At 41.5% G+C, this 18,092-nt stretch overlaps 2 protein-coding genes across 3 annotated transcripts; one reads left to right on the top strand and one right to left on the bottom strand.

Annotated features, from left to right (window-relative positions):
• The first annotated feature begins 3 nt into the window (after positions 1-3).
• TYW5 (tRNA-yW synthesizing protein 5) lies at positions 4-9,785 on the top strand. 2 transcript variants are annotated; one of them, XM_071434596.1, is made up of 8 exons: positions 4-779; positions 1,669-1,823; positions 4,796-4,865; positions 5,743-5,787; positions 6,256-6,393; positions 7,014-7,101; positions 7,619-7,735; positions 9,393-9,785. In XM_071434596.1, the coding sequence occupies exons 1-8, from the start codon at positions 684-686 to the stop codon at positions 9,647-9,649; spliced, it is 966 nt and encodes a 321-aa protein (XP_071290697.1). In that variant the 5' UTR covers positions 4-683; the 3' UTR covers positions 9,650-9,785. The 2 variants fall into 2 exon arrangements, with proteins under 2 accessions (XP_071290697.1, XP_071290698.1); XM_071434597.1 differs by lacking the exon at positions 7,619-7,735.
• A 2,231-nt stretch (positions 9,786-12,016) lies between these two features.
• Positions 12,017-17,438, bottom strand: CUNH2orf69 (chromosome unknown C2orf69 homolog). The gene is made up of 2 exons (XM_071434595.1): positions 17,067-17,438; positions 12,017-15,425 (listed from the first exon to the last, which is right to left on the bottom strand). The coding sequence occupies exons 1-2, from the start codon at positions 17,385-17,387 to the stop codon at positions 14,586-14,588; spliced, it is 1,161 nt and encodes a 386-aa protein (XP_071290696.1). The 5' UTR covers positions 17,388-17,438; the 3' UTR covers positions 12,017-14,585.
• Positions 17,439-18,092: the final 654 nt, after the last annotated feature.

Here is an 18,092-nt window from a genome sequence, read left to right as displayed (position 1 = left end):
GCGGTCCGCGCCTGGTCAGGGACCCGAGCCCCGGTCACCGCTGGAGGGGGGCGGCCTCCCCTCTGCTGGCACTGCTGGGGTCGCGTCTGGGCACGGTATCCAGTTCTGGGCTTCCCAGTACAAGAGAGACAAGGAGCTACTGGGGAGCGTGCAGCGGATGGCACAACGATGAGGAAGGGCCTGGAGCATCTCTGTTCATGAGGAGAGACTGGGGGAGCTGGGCCTGTTCAGTCTGAGGAGATTGTGAGGAGATCTCATGGATGCACAGAAATACCTCAAAGGCGAGTGCCAAGAGATGGTGCCAGACACTTCTCAGTGGTGCTCAGTGTCAGGACGAAAAGTAATGGCCATAAACTAAAACATAATAAGCTCCACCTCAGCTTGAGAAATAACTTAATTACATTGCGGGTGGCAGAGCACTGGAACAGGCTGCCCAGGGAAGTCATGGAGTCTCCGTCTCTGGAGACATTCAAACCCCACCTGGACATGTTCCTGTGCCACCTGCTGCAGGTGACCCTGCCGTGGCAGGGGTTGGACTCGATGCTCTCCAGAGATCCCTTCCAACCCTTACAATTCCGTGATCCGCGGGCTCCCGGCCCTTGCCCAGGGGGCGAGGCAGGAACGCTTCTGCGCGGGCTCTTCTTTCCGGGGGAAGCGGCGGGGCGGACGCGGTGCCCGCGGCCATGGAGCGGCGGGAGCGGCGGGAGCAGCGGGCGGAGGCCCTGGAGCGGCTGGACGGGGTGACACGGGAGCGCTTCCTGCGGGACATCTACCCGCGGGTACGGGGCGCTCCGAGCGGGACCCGCCGCAGCGGCTGGGGCTCCACGGCGACACAGGGCAAGGCAGGAGGTGTCCAGGGACCCCTGCTCAGCGGGCACAGCTGGGGCAGGCCAACCCCAGGGTTTGGGTTTGTGTGTTCCCGGAAAGATGCCCTGATCTATTGAGGGGAATGGGAGTTTAGGAGCAAGGAGCTTCTATGGGCAGGTCCTGTCTGAGCTGCTGGCAAGTTCCGACAGGTGATCTCTGTAAGAGTCCATTGCGTTTGGCAGTGGTTAAAAAGTGTGATCGTTAGTTTTGTTGCTTTGTCATCTCTTGTTTTATCCTCCCCACCCTCCGAGGTCCCAATTAAAAGCAAAAGTGTCTTTGTACTTTTTGTGTGTGGGCTGGATCAAACCTGTTTGTGGTTGTGAGCAGCGAGGAACCTGGTACAGGTGGAAAGAGCTTCTTTCTCTCATGAGAACATAACAGCATCACACAGCTCACAGGCTGCACCTTAACTGTGTGGGTTTTTACATGTTTTGTGCTAAGCCTTGGCTAGAAGGATTAAATCTATTCCTTTGTCTGCCTGGATTCCTAAATGGCCCCAGCACAAAGTGTGGGCTATAATTGTCTTTGCCTCTCCATATCCTTCCTTACCCAACTAGGAAAGAACACATAGTTAGTTAATAGAGAAACAGTTCCATAATTTGCTGCATTTTGTTTCAACATTCAGCATTTGATTCACACTCCTTGTGAACAGGTTAGTTGTAACCTTGTGTAAGAAACATTTATAACACTTACAAAGAAACATTTCCTTCGATGTAATTTGAAAAATTCATTCTGTTATTTTTTTCAGTTGGATGCTGTGATAATTCATCACTGAATTTTGTTGTTGTTCTTATTCCTTAGAGAAAGCCAGTAGTGCTGACAGGATTGGAACTGGGCACTTGCACCACCAAATGGACAATAGATTACTTGAGCCAAGCTGAAGGATCTAAAGAAGTAAAGATTCATGTTTCTGCAGTGCCACAGATGGATTTCCTCAGTAAGAACTTTGTGTATAGGTACTTCCAAAGCCTCTTGCATTTTAAAGGCATGTGCTTGTTACTTACAGACATACAGTGCATCTGTTTGGAGCTGAGGGTGGGAATAGGAAGATAGTTTGTGAAAACATTACATTATGTATCAAAGGGTTGTCCTGGGTTTCTCCCTCTTCTATTAATTCTACACCCTGAATAAATACAATGAAGTTGAAGTGAGGGGCCAAACAGCACCTTAAAAGTGATGTCATGAAGTGTTGTAAAGGTATTTTGTCAGAGCACTGTTTTAGGAAATTTGAGTCTGGCATTTGCAGATGTTAATTAAAAACAAACCAAAACACCCTTGATATCTACACTTGATGACCTGGTATTTGTTGTAGTTATGTGGTGCATTCTCAGTGTTACTGAATAGTGACAATTTCTGACTCACTGTGTGTCTGATCCACTTTGAATGCTGGTGTGTGTGTGCCAGCCATGGTATTCCACTCCAGAAAGGGTGTAACTAGTTAAATCCAAGCTCCTTTCAAAGTTAGCATGTGCAGCTTTCAGAATGTTCAGACCACTGGATACCACACATTTCATCAGTTCTTCAGTCTTGATGTGGGCCACAAAAAACCTTGATCTCCTCTGGAGCTTCTCTTATGTAACTACCAGAACATTTCTTCTGAGTTCCTCTAATCTCAGTCATTGGGTTGTCTTCAAGGGTAAATGACTTTATTTTAGCAGGTGGGAATAGGATGTGCTCAGTGTATTAAACTTCTAAGCAGGTGGGAGCATATGCTGTAAACAAGCCACAAGTCTCTGAGTGGAGCCTGCTGTTCAGGGGATAAACACCAATTACAATCATGGTGCATTCTGCTCACTGCATAATGAACTATTGAATCTCTGAAATGAGGGAGTACTTGAATAACTTTGCCTTATCTCCATTCTTTATACTCCCTGCTCTGTTTAGGGTTTTTTAGTACCCCTTGCTGTGAGTTCACATACAGTTGTTCTGGAGTCTTAGTTTTAGCAGGTTTGTAGACAGCCAAATGGACTCTCTGATGCTCTGATGGTGTTTCATTAAAGCAGGTGTCAGGACTTTCACATACTTCACTTGAAATTCAGGAAACTTTGACTTTTTCCACAGCAAGCCCCTCACTCTAATCTGAAGGGACAATAAGTAGAAACAAAAGAATAGAAACTCTGAGGACTTAACATGCAGTTCCATTAGTTTAAACTGATGAACATTAGTAGTACTGCAGTTCTGTTGTGAGTTGCATGCTCCTACCCCTGTTTTTGTGTTGGTTCTGGAACTCATCCAGCCAGGTTGTGATGTGCTGCAGAAATCTGAATGGTTTTCTGCTGTTTTAGCTTTGTAAGCAGGTTCACAGGGGGGTCAAATGAGTGCCACTGCTACTGTAAGGGGGGAGATGGGTGATGACAGCAGATAGCAAGGGTAGAGCTGTGGTAGCACCAGAATGCATCAGTTTAAGCTGTAGCAGAGCTGTGCTCTCACTTTCTTCAGCAGCAGACATAAGTGGACATGATAGAACAGTTTGGCTGAAGTCAGAGCATTGGGTTTTGTTTGGTTTTCCATTGACTTCAGTGGGTTTTGTATTTGCGTATTCCAAACAAGCCTAAAATGTTTAGAGAACTGGTTCAAGTACTGTCAGATGCAGGTTCACATTCTAGTAAAAAAGATAACAGGATCAAGAAAAATTTTGCTTGAGAATGGTTTCTTCTCAACCCTGGGTACTTGGTGGTTGCTCTGAAATGTGATATTTACACACAATAGTTAATTTTCCAGTGACACTTAGTGTGAGATGGTGAGCTGCATGAATGTAACATTGAATTCATAATAATGAATATGTGTCCTGTTGCTGATTGTGCTTGGTTTGCCATACAGCTATCAACTGATACCAAAATCTGTAATCTGCATGAAAAGCTCCCATTATGTAGATAAATACATAACACTCTTACTGACTTCACAGGGACCAGCTCTAATGCCCAGTGACTCTTCTTGAATCTTCTGAAGTTATATTTAGTAAATTTAAGGAAAACTCCAAAGAAACATTTGAAATATTGAGATGCCTGTGTTTTGAGGAGCTGAGAAAAAATATATTTTAAAAAAAAATCCATATAACTGAAATAAATTTTATAGATGTACAAATAAAGGTATTTACCTGTGTCCTGCACAAATTTATAGCAGAAATGCATAGATACTAACATGTGCATCTTCCCTGCTGGAATTTTCTTGATGCTCAGCTTTTCTGCAAATTTATAAAAAGGTACAGTAAACAAGCCTAAAAATGACACACTTAAACAGTTAAGCATATTGCCACAGTTTGAGTCTTAATTTGACTGTGAAAAATGTTTTGTTCTGTGACTCAGAAGGGAGTCTTAACAAAGTGGGGAGCTCAAGAGGGGATCTTAACAAAGTGTATGAACAGTTGATGGAGCCGGGTTCTTTTGTGGTCCATGGTGACAGGACAAGAGGCCATGGGCACAAGCTGAAATACAGGAAATTCTGTCAACTCCTTTAATACACACAGACACACACTGTTTTACAGCCAGGTTACTCAAACAATGGAACAAATGCAACAGGTTGCCTAAAGAGATTATGGAGTCTCCATCCTTGGAGATCCATGAAACAGAACTGGATGCTGTCCTGTGCAAGCTGCTTGAACCCTGCACTTGGCAAGGGGCTTGGGCTGGAGGAGCTCCAAAGGTGCTTCCAGCCTCAGCTACTACAGGCTTGTTTGGATACATACTGGAACAATTCACTAAAACAAAGAAGCTTCTAAGTGTAGGATTTCTGTCTTGGGAGAACTCTTCAAATATCTGCTGCAAACTAAACTGATTAGTCATCATGTTAATTAAAAAAAAAAACAAGAGAGCATCTATTGCATCTTCCATTGCACTTGATATGGTAAGGGAGCTTATTATAAATCTAGAGTTTAGACTGCGTGTTGTTACACAGATTCACGGTATAAATTCAAATATTTCTATTTCAGAACTCTGCCTTTTGATGCATTTGTGCGAAGAGCAGCTGAAGTCAAGCACAAGGAGTACTTTCTTACTGAGGTAATTTCCTTAGTGTCACAGTTTCTTCTGTTGGTTATTTTGCTGGTATATGGAGAGAAAAGTGATGAATTGTAATTTAAAGTCTTACTTCAGTAAAAAACTTGATCTTAAATTTAACTTTCTTGTGGGTTGATGCCAAAGGAAAAAATGTGAGAAGTAATTCTTCTCAGAGGTTTTGTTGTATGTGTACAGTGTGGTTAACTTCAGTCATCCTGTTTCTCTTAACAAAAACTGCTTACATGAGCAAAAATTCCAGTATGAAATTTAGAAATCAAACCTTGCTTTAGAATAACAACCATATAATTTGTGTGGTTTGCAAGAAAATGTCATGAAGATATTTTAGAATTTGATGACTGTCAAAGTACAAATCCAGATATATTGTAACATAATTTGTGAGTATCAAATGTGTGGCTATCTCTACATATCAGTGTTCAGGCTAGGGATTTTTCAGATAACTGTAATTAGGAAGCAAATAGTTTTGAATGTAGACATGCTTTTTACCTTTTATGCTGCATAGAATGCTGTAAGTTTTGAAGGCAATAGTTTTCTGCATCAATATACTGAAGAACTGAAATTATAATCTGCATTTGCTTTGAGTCTGTTCAGTAACAGCAATGCTGAAGCAGTTGACCAGTCTCCCCACACTTTACTCTTCTCCCTTCAGTTAATTTCTTTTTTTCCTTTTGTCAAAATGAGCTGCAGGGATCAGTAAATGGCAGTATAACAAAGTAGCTGAATTTGTAGATGCCCTTTTTTTGTACCATATTTTAATGAAATTCTGCATTAGATAAATAAGAAAATACAAGCTCTCTGTTTATGTGTTTTTGTAACTCTTATTAAAAAACCCCAAACAATTCTCTTTTTGTGTTCTGTTCAGGATGAAAAGTACTATTTGCGATCAGTGGGTGAAGATGTTAGGAAGGTAAGTTACTGGAGATTACAGTTCTAATATTGTAAAGTTGCAGTTTAGAAATATTTTTTAAAGTCTGTTGTCATACAACTTACTTAGGGTCACATGGTTTGTGAATCTGACTGGATTTAGGTCAGAGTACTTTAATGTGTCTAAAATAGCTCATGGGAGCTGAGCTGGTCACTGAAGAGTACATTGCTAAACTGCCTTTCTTTAGCTTTTGTTGTAGACTAATGTAAAAGGATTTATGCTGATCTCTTGCTCTTGCAGTGTGATTCCTAGCAGCCATGGTTAAGAGCAGCTCTCTGGCTCTTCTTATTAATGGCATTTGCAAGTCAGTGCTGAAGAGCATTGCTGATTTCAGGTGTTGCCAATGCTGAATTCTAACCCCATTTCATATGATTGGAAATGATTGTGAAGTGCTCCCCCATTTAAACGTGCATAGATGGTTCTCTAAGAGTTATGTCCTTTCCATTTCAGGATATTGCAGATATCAGGAAGCAGTTTCCTATTTTAGCAGAAGATGTTCATATTCCAGAGTATTTTGAGAAGGAACAGTTTTTCTCTAGTGTCTTCCGCATCAGCTCAGCTGGATTACAGCTATGGACACATTATGATGTAGGTAATACATGGGTTTAGCAAAAAATGTTGCAGATGGCATTACAGAGTTGACAGAATAAGGTGCAAATCTCTGTCAAAGATTAGAGAGAGAGTAATAACAAAATTCACATATTTTGAAACAGTAAAATGAACCACATTCAGGGGTACAGTGAGTTTTAAATGTTGCATTGCTTAGGAATAATATCTTAACTGGGTTTATGTCTAATGCCAGATTGTAAGATTAAAGGATGTTTTATTTTGTTTTCCTTTTTTAAATTGTTTTGAGTTTCAGTTGAAAATCTGAAACACAGTAACTTTAAACATTTTTGTCTTCAACATTGCTTTCCTTTTTTTGTTTTTCACTCTAATGGTCAGATTAGGATAAATTCTAGTTGTACAATACACTGCCAACTGTGCAATGATTGTAGTGGTTTCTGGCTGCAATGCAATAGATTCCAAATAAGGTTGTCTTCTAACACTGTGCAGTGAGTTCTGAATAACTTTATTTATAAGATAATTCTTAACATGTGAAGGTTTTATTAATACTCTTTTTTAAAGCTAATAATTAGATCAGTTGAAGTCTATATATTTATTCAATCAACTTTTGGCTGACATCTCTATTATTACGCTCATCCCAGGTAATGGACAACTTCTTAATCCAAGTCACAGGGAGAAAAAGAGTTGTTTTGTACAGTCCTCGAGATGCACCATATTTATATTTATCAGGTATGCATGTCACAGGTATCTAGATTGGAGTATGGTGATCTTAGCTTTTCAGCTCACAACTGTTGCACTGTAGAAAATAATCACTAACAGATGACTTGCTATAAAAGAATATAACTTGTTCCTTTAACTCTGATTCTTTGTGCTTTAGTCAAAGCTAAGGAAAACAGCAAAGCTGCTGTTGATTATTTTCAACGCCTAACTGAAGGAGTAAAATGTTCTATCTGGGTTCAAAATAGTTTTTTTAGATGTCAGGAAAAGTGTTTTTTAGTGTTAATAAGGTTGCAGTTACAGAACAAATACAGACAAGAGGAGAACATCTCTTCATGAGATGTTGCTGAAGCAACAGAGGTACTCAAATGAGTACCTGCTTCATGAATGAGGGGTGCCATCAGATTTTCCTGGTTTTGAGAAACAAACCAGGACTAAATTTGATTCAAGAACTGCCATCTCCAGCAATATGATAATGCTTTGTTCCTATTGGAAGAGTGGGAATATTTATTCAGTGAAATTTTCCTAGGTACTAAATCAGAGGTGCTGGATGTGGATAACCCAGACATGGAGAAATATCCCCTTTTTGTGAAAGCCAAGCGCTATGAATGTGTTTTGGAAGCAGGAGATGTGTTATTTATTCCAGGTAAGTAGTAGATAGTTCCTGACCATTAAACAGTCTTGTTTCTAATTTTTGATTTCTGGAGATGGTAAGAGATTACTAAAGCGTTTCTCTGTTATAAGTAGGAGCATTGAAAGCCAATGTTGGCAAAACTAATTTACTTCTTCCAACTATACCATTAACCTGAGAAACAGTACTATTATATCTACCTATAAATCTTGATTTCCCTCAAGTGTACACTCTATGCTCCTGAATTTGTGTCTTAATAGATTAGTACTATAAACTTACCTTCTGAAATCTGAAATTACTTCAGTGACCTGAGTTTATTAGTGACAGAATTTGAGTGAAATACCATTTATGTTCTTCTGTAGCTCTGGAACTTGAGGCACATGGTCTGATGAGAATTAGGGATGGTAGAGTTATTGGACCTTCTAAAGATTAATAATAATCTTTGGGGAATGGAAACACACATCCTAATAATTTTACTGCACAAGCAGAAAGCTGCTTTCTGGGCTGACATGACATATTCTGGTAGTCAGGGAAAGGCAGTTGAATTACTCCTATTGAACTACTACTCCTTGTTACTTGATTTTCTTTTAACTCATCATGAGTTTGCAGCAGATATGACTTATCCTGTCACTTATTTACATTACCTGAGCAAGATAAACAGGTCAGTAACAAGAAGGTAATAGGTTTTTAGGAAGTTATTTAATAATAGTTTCTTAGCCTTTGACTTGTTACTTAATTTTGAACTTACCTTTGTTTCTTCCTGAATAAACTTTTGGTTACAGTTAGTTACATGCCACACTGCTGCTGATGTCAGCACCCCTGTTTTCTGTTTATGAAGTCCAGATACTTGTTTGTCTTTGCCAGTGGATGAGCAGAGTCAAACTTGAGTCATATTCAGCTCTCTTAAGACTGACTGGGGAGTATAGGGATTTTTGAGTCCAGAGAATGGTGCTTTGTCAGCATCCTGCAGTGCATATCACTGAAAAAAATGATGTTTTCTGAGGAATGTATGTGGTTATTATGAAGAAGGTAGAAGCAGCCCCTCTTCCTGCCCTGAAAGAAGCTTCATGTTGATTTCTCAGAATAAACTTTTCTGTCTTCAGCGCCTACAGGCAAATAAGATGCAATAAACACAGCATTCAGACTTTTAGCTTAAAGTTCAAATATCTTAAATATAGCATATTAAACTGATTCTTTAAATGTACTCAATGAAGCAAAGATGTCTTGGCTTCCTTACCACACTCATGATGATTCAGCTGAAAAACCTCATGCTTTCATTATGAGAAGATTAGCAATTTTGCCTGAGTGATTTACATTGATGCCTGGACAGTATGTGCAAGGTTAGGGACTAAGTGAAAATAGATACCTGCATTTAGAGTGGAGGGGAGCAAGGGAAGGTGTCTTTCTTTCACCCTACACATGCTTATCTTTGCTTACATTTGAGTACCTCTGTGCTTCAGCAACTGTTACTTTTATGAGAAGTTATGGATCAGCATAAATGTCTTGAAAAACTTCCTAAATTTGGTACAATGCAATACATTCATATGGATATTTATAAATAAACAAAAATACAGTAGTTGAGGCTTTTCCTCAACTATATTTAGTTTGGGCAATTCTGACACATGGAAGTTTTGGACAGCAATATTTATTTTAGACACTGTTCTTTCTACAGCTTTGTGGTTCCATAATGTAATTTCTGAGGAATTTGGAGTGGCGCTGAATGTCTTTTGGAAGCACCTTCCTGCTGAGTCCTATGATAAGACTGACACTTATGGAAATAAAGATCCCATGGCAGCCTCTAGAGCTATACAGATCTTGGACAGAGCCTTGAAAACACTTGAAGAACTACCTGAGGAATACAGGGATTTTTATGCTCGGAGAATGGTATTACATATCCAAGAAAAGGCCTACAGGAATGATTATGGATAAAGCAACACGCTGCAATTCAGCAAGGTCCCTTGCAAGTAGAAAATTGTATGTTAGTATGGAAACTGTCCATCTGTCCTTACATACACTTTCTGTGAGACCAATAAAAACTGTCAATAAACATTCTTTTATTACAAAATTCTTCTTGTAGATTTTCTTCCTAGTTTTTCATGTGCACTGAGGTCACAGTCTGCTTGATCTGGAGATGGTCTCATTTCTACAATGAGACAGACATTTGCAGTGCCTCCACTTATAACTGTACTGTTTTGGAATGTTCTACTGAAATTTTTCTGAACAAAAGTTTTGGTATGTGGGCTGACAGCACGTATGCTTAGAAGTAACTGCACGTATTTGTGAATGCAGCCTCATTAAATTTTAGCAAAGCCATAGTGGTTTCTGAGGAGGTCCAAGCAAGCCATTGGTGGTAGCTGTAATGGTCATGGTTTAAGTGATAACCTGGCAATTAGTGTAGGGAGTTTCTTCTCCCCCTTGTAGTGAGACAGAGTGGGTATGGAGAAAAAAAGCAAAAACTAACCATGCCAGATTACACTTTAATTGTGCAGCAGCTTGAGTACAATGTAAATGATTTACCTACCCTTCTCCTAGCTCAGTAATGTGTTACTGGGGAGAGTAATGTGTCACTGCCTCAGTGCAGTCAGACAGCATTGCTGTTCCTGCAGCTGTGAAACACTTGGCACTAACGTGCCCACAAATCCATTCAGATACAGTCCTGGTATCTGCAGTGGAGTTCATAGTGGTGGAGTAGACACAAAACCTGTTGGGGCTGTTTTGTTATCATATGAAAGGAGGTTTGCATAGCACCTTTTGGGATGGAGCCTGTTGTTTAGTCATTGTAGGTTACTTTTTCAGCAGATTGTAGTGCTTACAAAAGCCCTGTGAAATAAAGGTGGGGATCTGACAAAAAGGATAGGCTAGGCATTTTCTCTTTGAAACACCTCTGATGTTATTACTTGTGCTGTTTGGGGAACGCAGCATTTATCTGACTTAGGTCAGTCTTGCTTCTAGCACCGTTTTTTGAGAATTGTAACTTGTCAAAAGCTCTTAGACAAAATAAATGTGTAGTGTTAAAAAAGTGCTGGAAAAAAGCTTTCTTCAGAAGAGCAGGAGCTTGAACACTGTGCAGATTATTCTTCTAAACCTGTTCTTCTTGGCAGTTCAACACAGTGAAAATAGTCTGGTACCATGTGAATGGGCACCCGGCCACCTCAATGAATGAGCATGAATGGAACCAGCCAAGCGATTCTGACGGGCATCATTGTACGTTCTGAGGGTAGAATTTCAATTTGGGATCACAAATAGGTCTCCCAAAATTTTTGTTCAGAAAGGAACAAGGATTGCTTGTGCATACTGCTTGCTGAGACAGAATCTCTCTGCCCATTAGGCTGGGGTAACCTCTTGGCTTTGTTGGATTGGTAATGTCGAGGGCCCAGTCTGAATTGCAGAGGTGAACAGAGCATATTCTTTGTGTGTTAGGACTGAATTGAGAGGTTCAGAGAGCCTGTAGGGCTCAACAAAGCTGTGTTCCAGCATTGTGCCTGCACAGCCATCACTTTAACTGCCAGCAGCTTCTCAAGGTACTGGTACAGAGAATTACTGTGCCGATGCCTCGTGCCATTCCTTGGGTCTCCATTCACAAAAGGGAGGTGTCAGCTTGGTATTCTCAGGCCCCTTCAACACTTAAGTGTAAATTTAATCTTCATGCTACCAACTTCCACATTTGCAGAGATCTGACTAAATCAGTCCCAGATGGGAAGAAGTTTATCAAACTTCTTAGCATTTTAGAATCATACAAAATAAAATTATTTCAATCATCTGGACAAGTTCATAGAATCAAGCCTTGCTTTAAAAGAATTTAGCAGTTTACAGTTTAGTACATGTTAGCATGTCTCAAAATGTACCAGAAACAAGCATGTAATACAAGAACACCAGTCATTACTAGTTTGTACTATGGACTGTGTAAGGTTGCTCACTCCATTAGGAAACAGAAGTGTCTTGAACTACAGCACTATTAGCAGGAGAGCCACCTAACTTTAGGCATTTACACCTAAGCTTATTAAAAACTGCCTTTACAGGTAATGTTGAAAAATGGGCATATGCAAACTATGACCCATTTTATCCTAACACAGAAATGTCCCACCCTTGGCTGCTTCATGCCAGCTTTCCTGTGTTTGTGAGATGCCAGTAAGCTGTTTTAAAATTATGGATGGTGACTACACAAATGCAAAGCCTCCTTGAAGAAAAGTCATCAAATAAATCTGATTTTTTAAACTAGGTCTCCACAAACACCTGCTAAAACTTAATCCACAAAACTGCACATTCCTTGTTTAATGGTTTTATACTCACATCAAAGTGGTTTCACCCATTAGAACTAGTTTATTTTCTACATAGTTTGCAAAATTTATTTTTAGCATGCATTGTAATGAATGACAGAGGCACATTCCAACAGAGTACTACAGCTGTTTAAAGAATGAAAAACAACCAGTCAGTTCTCCCTCCACAACACGAGGTCTCATAACAAGATTAGTTTTACAACAAAGTGCCTATTCTTCAAAGTAATGCAGCAACACTTGAGCCTATTTAACAGTTATTGTAGGCAGCCCCCATCAAACAGGTTAGTATTATTTTAACAGGACAGCCATCCAGAAACTTTTGAAGACAATGTCAATATTTTAATAGCTATTTCCAAAAGCTTGCAGCAACGTAGTTCTGATGTTTTGGCAGGCACAGAATTGTTTAGAAATTGGTCTCTGATCTGCAGTGTTATTGGATTGGGCAAGTGTTAGCACACCCAGCTTAGCCTAGTCAGTCTGAAACTGAGGGAGCAAAAGCAATAGAAAGTTCTGGGGTTTTTGCTGGTTTACCTTTTAAAATACTATTTTGTAAGGGGATGGTTAAATATATTTCAAGCCATTTGCAGGCTTTCTATTAAAACCACTTCTTTAGGTGACCCATATTTCCTTTACAGAAAAAAATCCTCACATTTGCTGCAAATGTTATCAAAAGGACCATAAAGGGAAAAAATGTGCCTTGAAACAAATTAAAAAGTTGTTATAAGCCTATTAAGATAGTAATCAACAAATGGGACTGAACGAAATCTCCAAGAAACAGCCTAAAATAAAAAAGCAGATGGAACTAAATTTCAGGTTCTTTAGAGTTTGTTTGCATATTGCACTTTTCTCCATCAATTAAAATAGATTAATTCGATGAACTAGGTAATCTAATTATTAGTGATAGAGTTCTCTTTCAAATTGTAAGGTACACACTGCATGCATAATCCCTTCTACCACCCTTAATATTTTGAGTATTGAGAAAATTTTCTTAGGAGTACAACACACTTTTCTCATTATTCAGTGATCACTGATGTGCACAGTTTCTGCCAAAAGTTGTCTACAGGGAACCTTTTAAGTTTTAATGATGCCAATAGAAGAAACTTCCTTTCCACAGTGTAAGAGTCACGGGAAACAAGGAGCAGGGCAGAGATGTCACTAAGCCATCAAACACAGAACCAAAGTTGAATAAAAGGCCTTTTTTCAGACCTTAGCCACAATTGTTTGTGTAATCTTCCCAGAGGTTTGCTAACTTGCTTTTGTATTCCTATACTTCCAGGAAATCCAAAACCATTTGGAGTTACTGGTTCGTTGTTAATAGTTGCAGTTGTCTTTAAGAATGATTTTAAGCTTTGTAGCTAAATGGGAAATTACTTGCAACAGTACAAAAGTTCCATTAATACCATCATTGTCCATCTTTCAGTATTTCTTTCTTAAGTACACTCAGGTTTGGTGTCTGAACCAGATTACATCTTTTGTATCAAATCTGGCTGGCTTTCTATTTAGAGGGGTTTTTTTCTGTAGGAAAAAATTAGGCTACAAAAATAAGGTTTTTGGATGGCTTTAGAAGCAACTACTGCAGTACATTTAAAGGACATAATAGATTTTAAAACTGAGGCATTTTGAAAGAGCTACACTCAAGACAGTCTGAATTTTTTTAATGCAACTTGTAATAGATTATGTGCTTATGGCTTGATTAAGAGCAACATCAATGCAGCAAATACCAAGTACAACCTTGCCATCCCCAGGTAGGGATGTCACCCTTGATGTGGTAACAAAGGTATTACTGCTGGTCCTTACAGAAGTTAGCAAAGCAACAGCAAGGTATCTTGAAGCACAAACAAGCTACACCCTTAATCAACATTCCTGGTTATTTAACATAGCTACATCACAATTTTCAAGCCCCCAGATGAAATGGCTGTTCACTAGCAGATACTACACAATTAATTAATCAAACTTCAGAGTGACAGAAACGGCAAGGCGCGCATAAGGAAGAGAAATGTATTGGCACTATTATTCCAAAGGTGATTATTTGTGACTTTGTTTCAAACAGGAAAAACGTTACAAAACTGGAAGATTTAATTACCTAATAAAACAGGTCTCCACAAAATATATAACTAACATTCTTCTTACAATCAATTTCCTTAAGCCAAAAAACTAACCTTACATCTGTTATTGACAAAGAGCAATAATTTTAGCCCTGGAAGCACTCAACTGAAGTATCTACACATCTGAAATTCCCAAGTACTTTAAAGTCCCATTAAATGCAGTATATGACATTAGACATCCAGGACTAAAAATTCTGCCAACAGTTTAGGAATAAACATTCCCATTTAACAAAAAAACATGCATAGGATTGTTCTTCATAACACTTTTTTCCCAGGAATCAAAAAACAACATCTGTTATAGTTATGGGGTCCCAATAAGCCTTTTTATGCTACAGAAATTTATATATAGTATCTATTAGCAACACAGAACTCATTTAGTATTCTGTTTAGAAAGCATCTGCTCAAAGCTGAAAATCTAGATGACAACATTTACAGTGTTAAAAGTGCTTCTACAAAGAATATACTGTTCATATACATACAGTCTCAAAATACTTCATGAACTCTGAAATGGTTGTCTAAGGAGGGAACTTCATCAGCAAAATGCAGTTGATCATTTATTTCCACACCAAATTCTTCAAGTATCTGTACAAATTTCTCATGCTCTCTCCCAATCCATGACCTCATTGTGTCAAACACTTGGTACGGTGTAACGTGAGCATGAACTTTAATTCCTGTCTCTGCAAGTTCTTTCAGCATTTCAGGGTAAGTAACCCAAGTGTTGCTTCCTCCCGAGTGACCACCATCCAGCCAGTAAATTGCTTTTATGTTTTTTAAGAAGGCATCTGTAGTCTTGTCTTTTTTGGCTTCCTTCAGCTCATAAAGCAGCTGGTTCAAAACCACACAACCTTTACTGAAGCCAATCAAAGTAAACGATGCTGCACCTACAGCAGAGGGGACCATGACATTGACAGCAGAATTATTAGAGCATTCACAATCTCTCTCCCTTTCTCTGGAGGAGCAGCCATTTGTTGTAGGAACAGACTGTGGCTGTGATTTACAAGCAGCTATTTTTGCATCCTTGCTGACACCGTGCACACTTTTCTGGGACAGCAGAATATTCTGAGAGAGTCTGAATGCATTAACCAGCAAAGCATGGAGATGCTTGAAAGCTCCAAAGTCAGTGCTGTGCTCTGGTGCTCCAAACATGTTACTTGTCACAAAATTGTCATAACAGCTGAATTTGTGCAGGTGCATTCGAGAACATTTTATGACCCAAATAAAGCTATTGGGGAACCGGCGAGCCAGTATGGTAGCGACATTTTCAAAACTCCAGTGCTCCCACTGAAAGTTTTCTGGGTGGCAAGACATGATGTCATGATAGTTCTGAAAAATTCAAAAAATAGAAAAGATGCATTACTATATTGTGAAAAGACTCAGCTCTAATGTACTCCTCCTTATAAAGGAGAAAGGAATCCTTTTTTACAGAAAGGACTGTAAAAAAACCCTGCATTAAAGGGGTTTCTCCTACTTTTTAAGTTTGCAGAACAAGAAACACATGAAAGAAACTGGTATATTTTGACTTGTTTACTATAGTATTTTTACAACATACTTTTAATACCCTCAAGATCAATACAATAAAGTCAGCCCATGAAAATATTAGTAATTTTTGTTGACTTCACACCAAAAGAAAATTAAAGTATTATTCAACTTGGTATGACACAGAATACATAATTTTACTGTATTATCTCTATCTACAGAAATACTGATTATCTTACTACAAAACAAAAACAGACTTAAAACTTTGTAGCAAGTTTTCTGGATTTTTATACAGAAACAAAAATATCCCCTCTTATTCAGCTGTAGGAAATTTTTATTGCCTTATTCACATCCATAGAGAGCATTTTTGGAAAGAAATTAAACCCCAAGTCTTGAATGAACCTCATGTCTGAAATCTTAATGGCAAAGAATACCAGTTCATTTATTTTACTAAGGAATAATGAAGCCATATGCAAGAATGGCAAACAGACAAGTCTTCATAGGTCATCCCAATTCTTAAAATAAAAACACACAAAATGCTGCATCTTTACCTGACAGAAGGGAAAACCTTTTCCCTTGAAGAAGAAGGCACTACCCCTGCTTTTGAGAAGCAGTAATGACAATAGAGATTAGGTGGCTACCAGAACATGTTATGTTAGAGATAACACATAACCACATGCTCGGGGACAGCACTTCAGTCTCTGCAATTTCTTGCCAACTCCAGAGACCACAGGTGCCTTCTCAGGACAGGCTGAGAAAGTGTCAGTGCCTGTCGAATTCCCAAAGGGCAGGGTCTGGGATGTCCATACACCTGCACGGTGCTCTGCCTGGGGAGAATAACCGGGCACCTTATTGCCACTCCCTGCCACGCTTCCAGACACTGCCATCACTGTCACTGTCAGCCTCAGGCAGCCCTATAGGGCTGGAGTGAGCCTAGAGAAGGGCAGTGGAGCTGGTGATGGGGCTGGAGCACAAATCCTGTGAGGAGCAGCTGAGAGTCTTCAGCCTGGAGAAGAGCAGGCTCAGGGGGAGCCCTTGCTGCTCGCTCTAAGTCCCTGAAAGGAGCTGTAGGCAGATAAGGTCGGTGTCTTCTTTCAGGTGACAAAGAGGACATTAGGAAGCACCCTTCACAGAAAGGGTGGATTGCCCAGGAGGTGGTGGAGTCACCGTCCCTGGAGGTGTTGAAGGAAAGACTGGACATGGCACTTAGCGCCAGGGTAGCTGGCGTGGTGGTGTTGGTCACAGGCTGAACTCAATGATCTCCAACCTAAGTGATTCTGCGAGGACGACCCTCCTCCCCTCCACTACTGCACCAGCTGAGGTTTCCGGAGGGCCGGTTCCCGCTCCCTGTGCCCGACCGAGCAGGGCAGGGAAATGCTCCGACGGCCGCGGCGAGAACCGGGCACTGCCCACCCGCACAGCCCCTTCCGGCGCCGCTTTCCCGCTCCCGCCCTGCCGCCCGGGCCCCCATCGCCCCGCGCTCCGTACCTGCACGTCCCCCGGGAAGTACACGACGTGGTGCTGCGGTGACGGCGCCGGGGCTGGGCCGCGTGGGGCCGGCGGCAGCAGCAGCAGCAGCTCGTTGGTGCGGTGCGGCTCAGCACCCGGCACCTCGGGCAGCCGCAGCCACGGCGGGCTCAGCCGCGCCGCGGAGAACCCCCCGCCGCTGCTGCCGCCGCCGCCCGCAGGCCCCGCGGCGCAGGCGGCCGGCGCCCCGCAGAGGCTCATGGCGCTGCCCAGGCACAGCGTGGCGGGGCCGGCGAGCCCCCGCAGCAGCGCGGCGGCGGCTGAGCGGCAGCGCCGGCTCATGGGCGCACCGCTCCGCGCGCCGCCCGCCCGCGCGCCGCGCCTGCGCACCGCCCCAACCCCGCCCCCGCGCACGGGCCCGGCCCTAGCCCCGCCCATCGGCCCCGCCCGTGGGCCCCCCGGGAGGGACCCGGCAGGGGGCGTAGCACGTGCGCCCGCCCCGCGATGACGTCACGAGGCTGTTCAAAAGGCGGCGGCGGGAAGCGCTTGGGGCTGTGAAGGAGCAGGTGCGCTCGCGCCTCCCTGTGGGACCCCCTGAGGGAGCCGGGGCCCCCTGAGGGGACCTCGGGATAGGGCAGCGGCCGCGGAGCCTCCTCCACAGGGCAGCGACACCGCGGGGTGTGGGGCTGTGGAACTTATAGAACCGATCTAGTGCTCCACGTGGAGCAGTTAATTTCCAAACCGGAAGGTATGTGCCTCCTAAAGGTGCTGGTTGTATTAAAAAAAGTAAATAAAATGATAGCTTTGAAATACTGGCTTTGGATACACTAGTTCTGCTGCGTTGGAAGAAAAGCTTTCACGTGGTCTGGTGAGAACTCTGTATTTTACAAGGCAAACAAAGCAAGGAAACAGCCTTTGGTTTATTTCTAAGCATTTAAATTTCCTTTTCCTATAATTTTGATATTTCACATATTTTTTCCTTTATTCTATTTTCCTAGTATACTTTTAAACACTTGTATGAAAACCTAGAAAACTGCCAAATACCAA

The sequence above is a fragment of the Agelaius tricolor genome, unplaced genomic scaffold, assembly GCF_023055355.1.
Source record: "Agelaius tricolor isolate 1412-34295 unplaced genomic scaffold, bAgeTri1.0.p SCAF_10, whole genome shotgun sequence".
Classification (NCBI taxonomy): Eukaryota; Metazoa; Chordata; class Aves; order Passeriformes; family Icteridae; genus Agelaius; species Agelaius tricolor.
The sequence above is the reverse complement of the archived record's forward strand: the minus strand, read 5'-3'. Positions and strand labels throughout refer to the sequence as shown.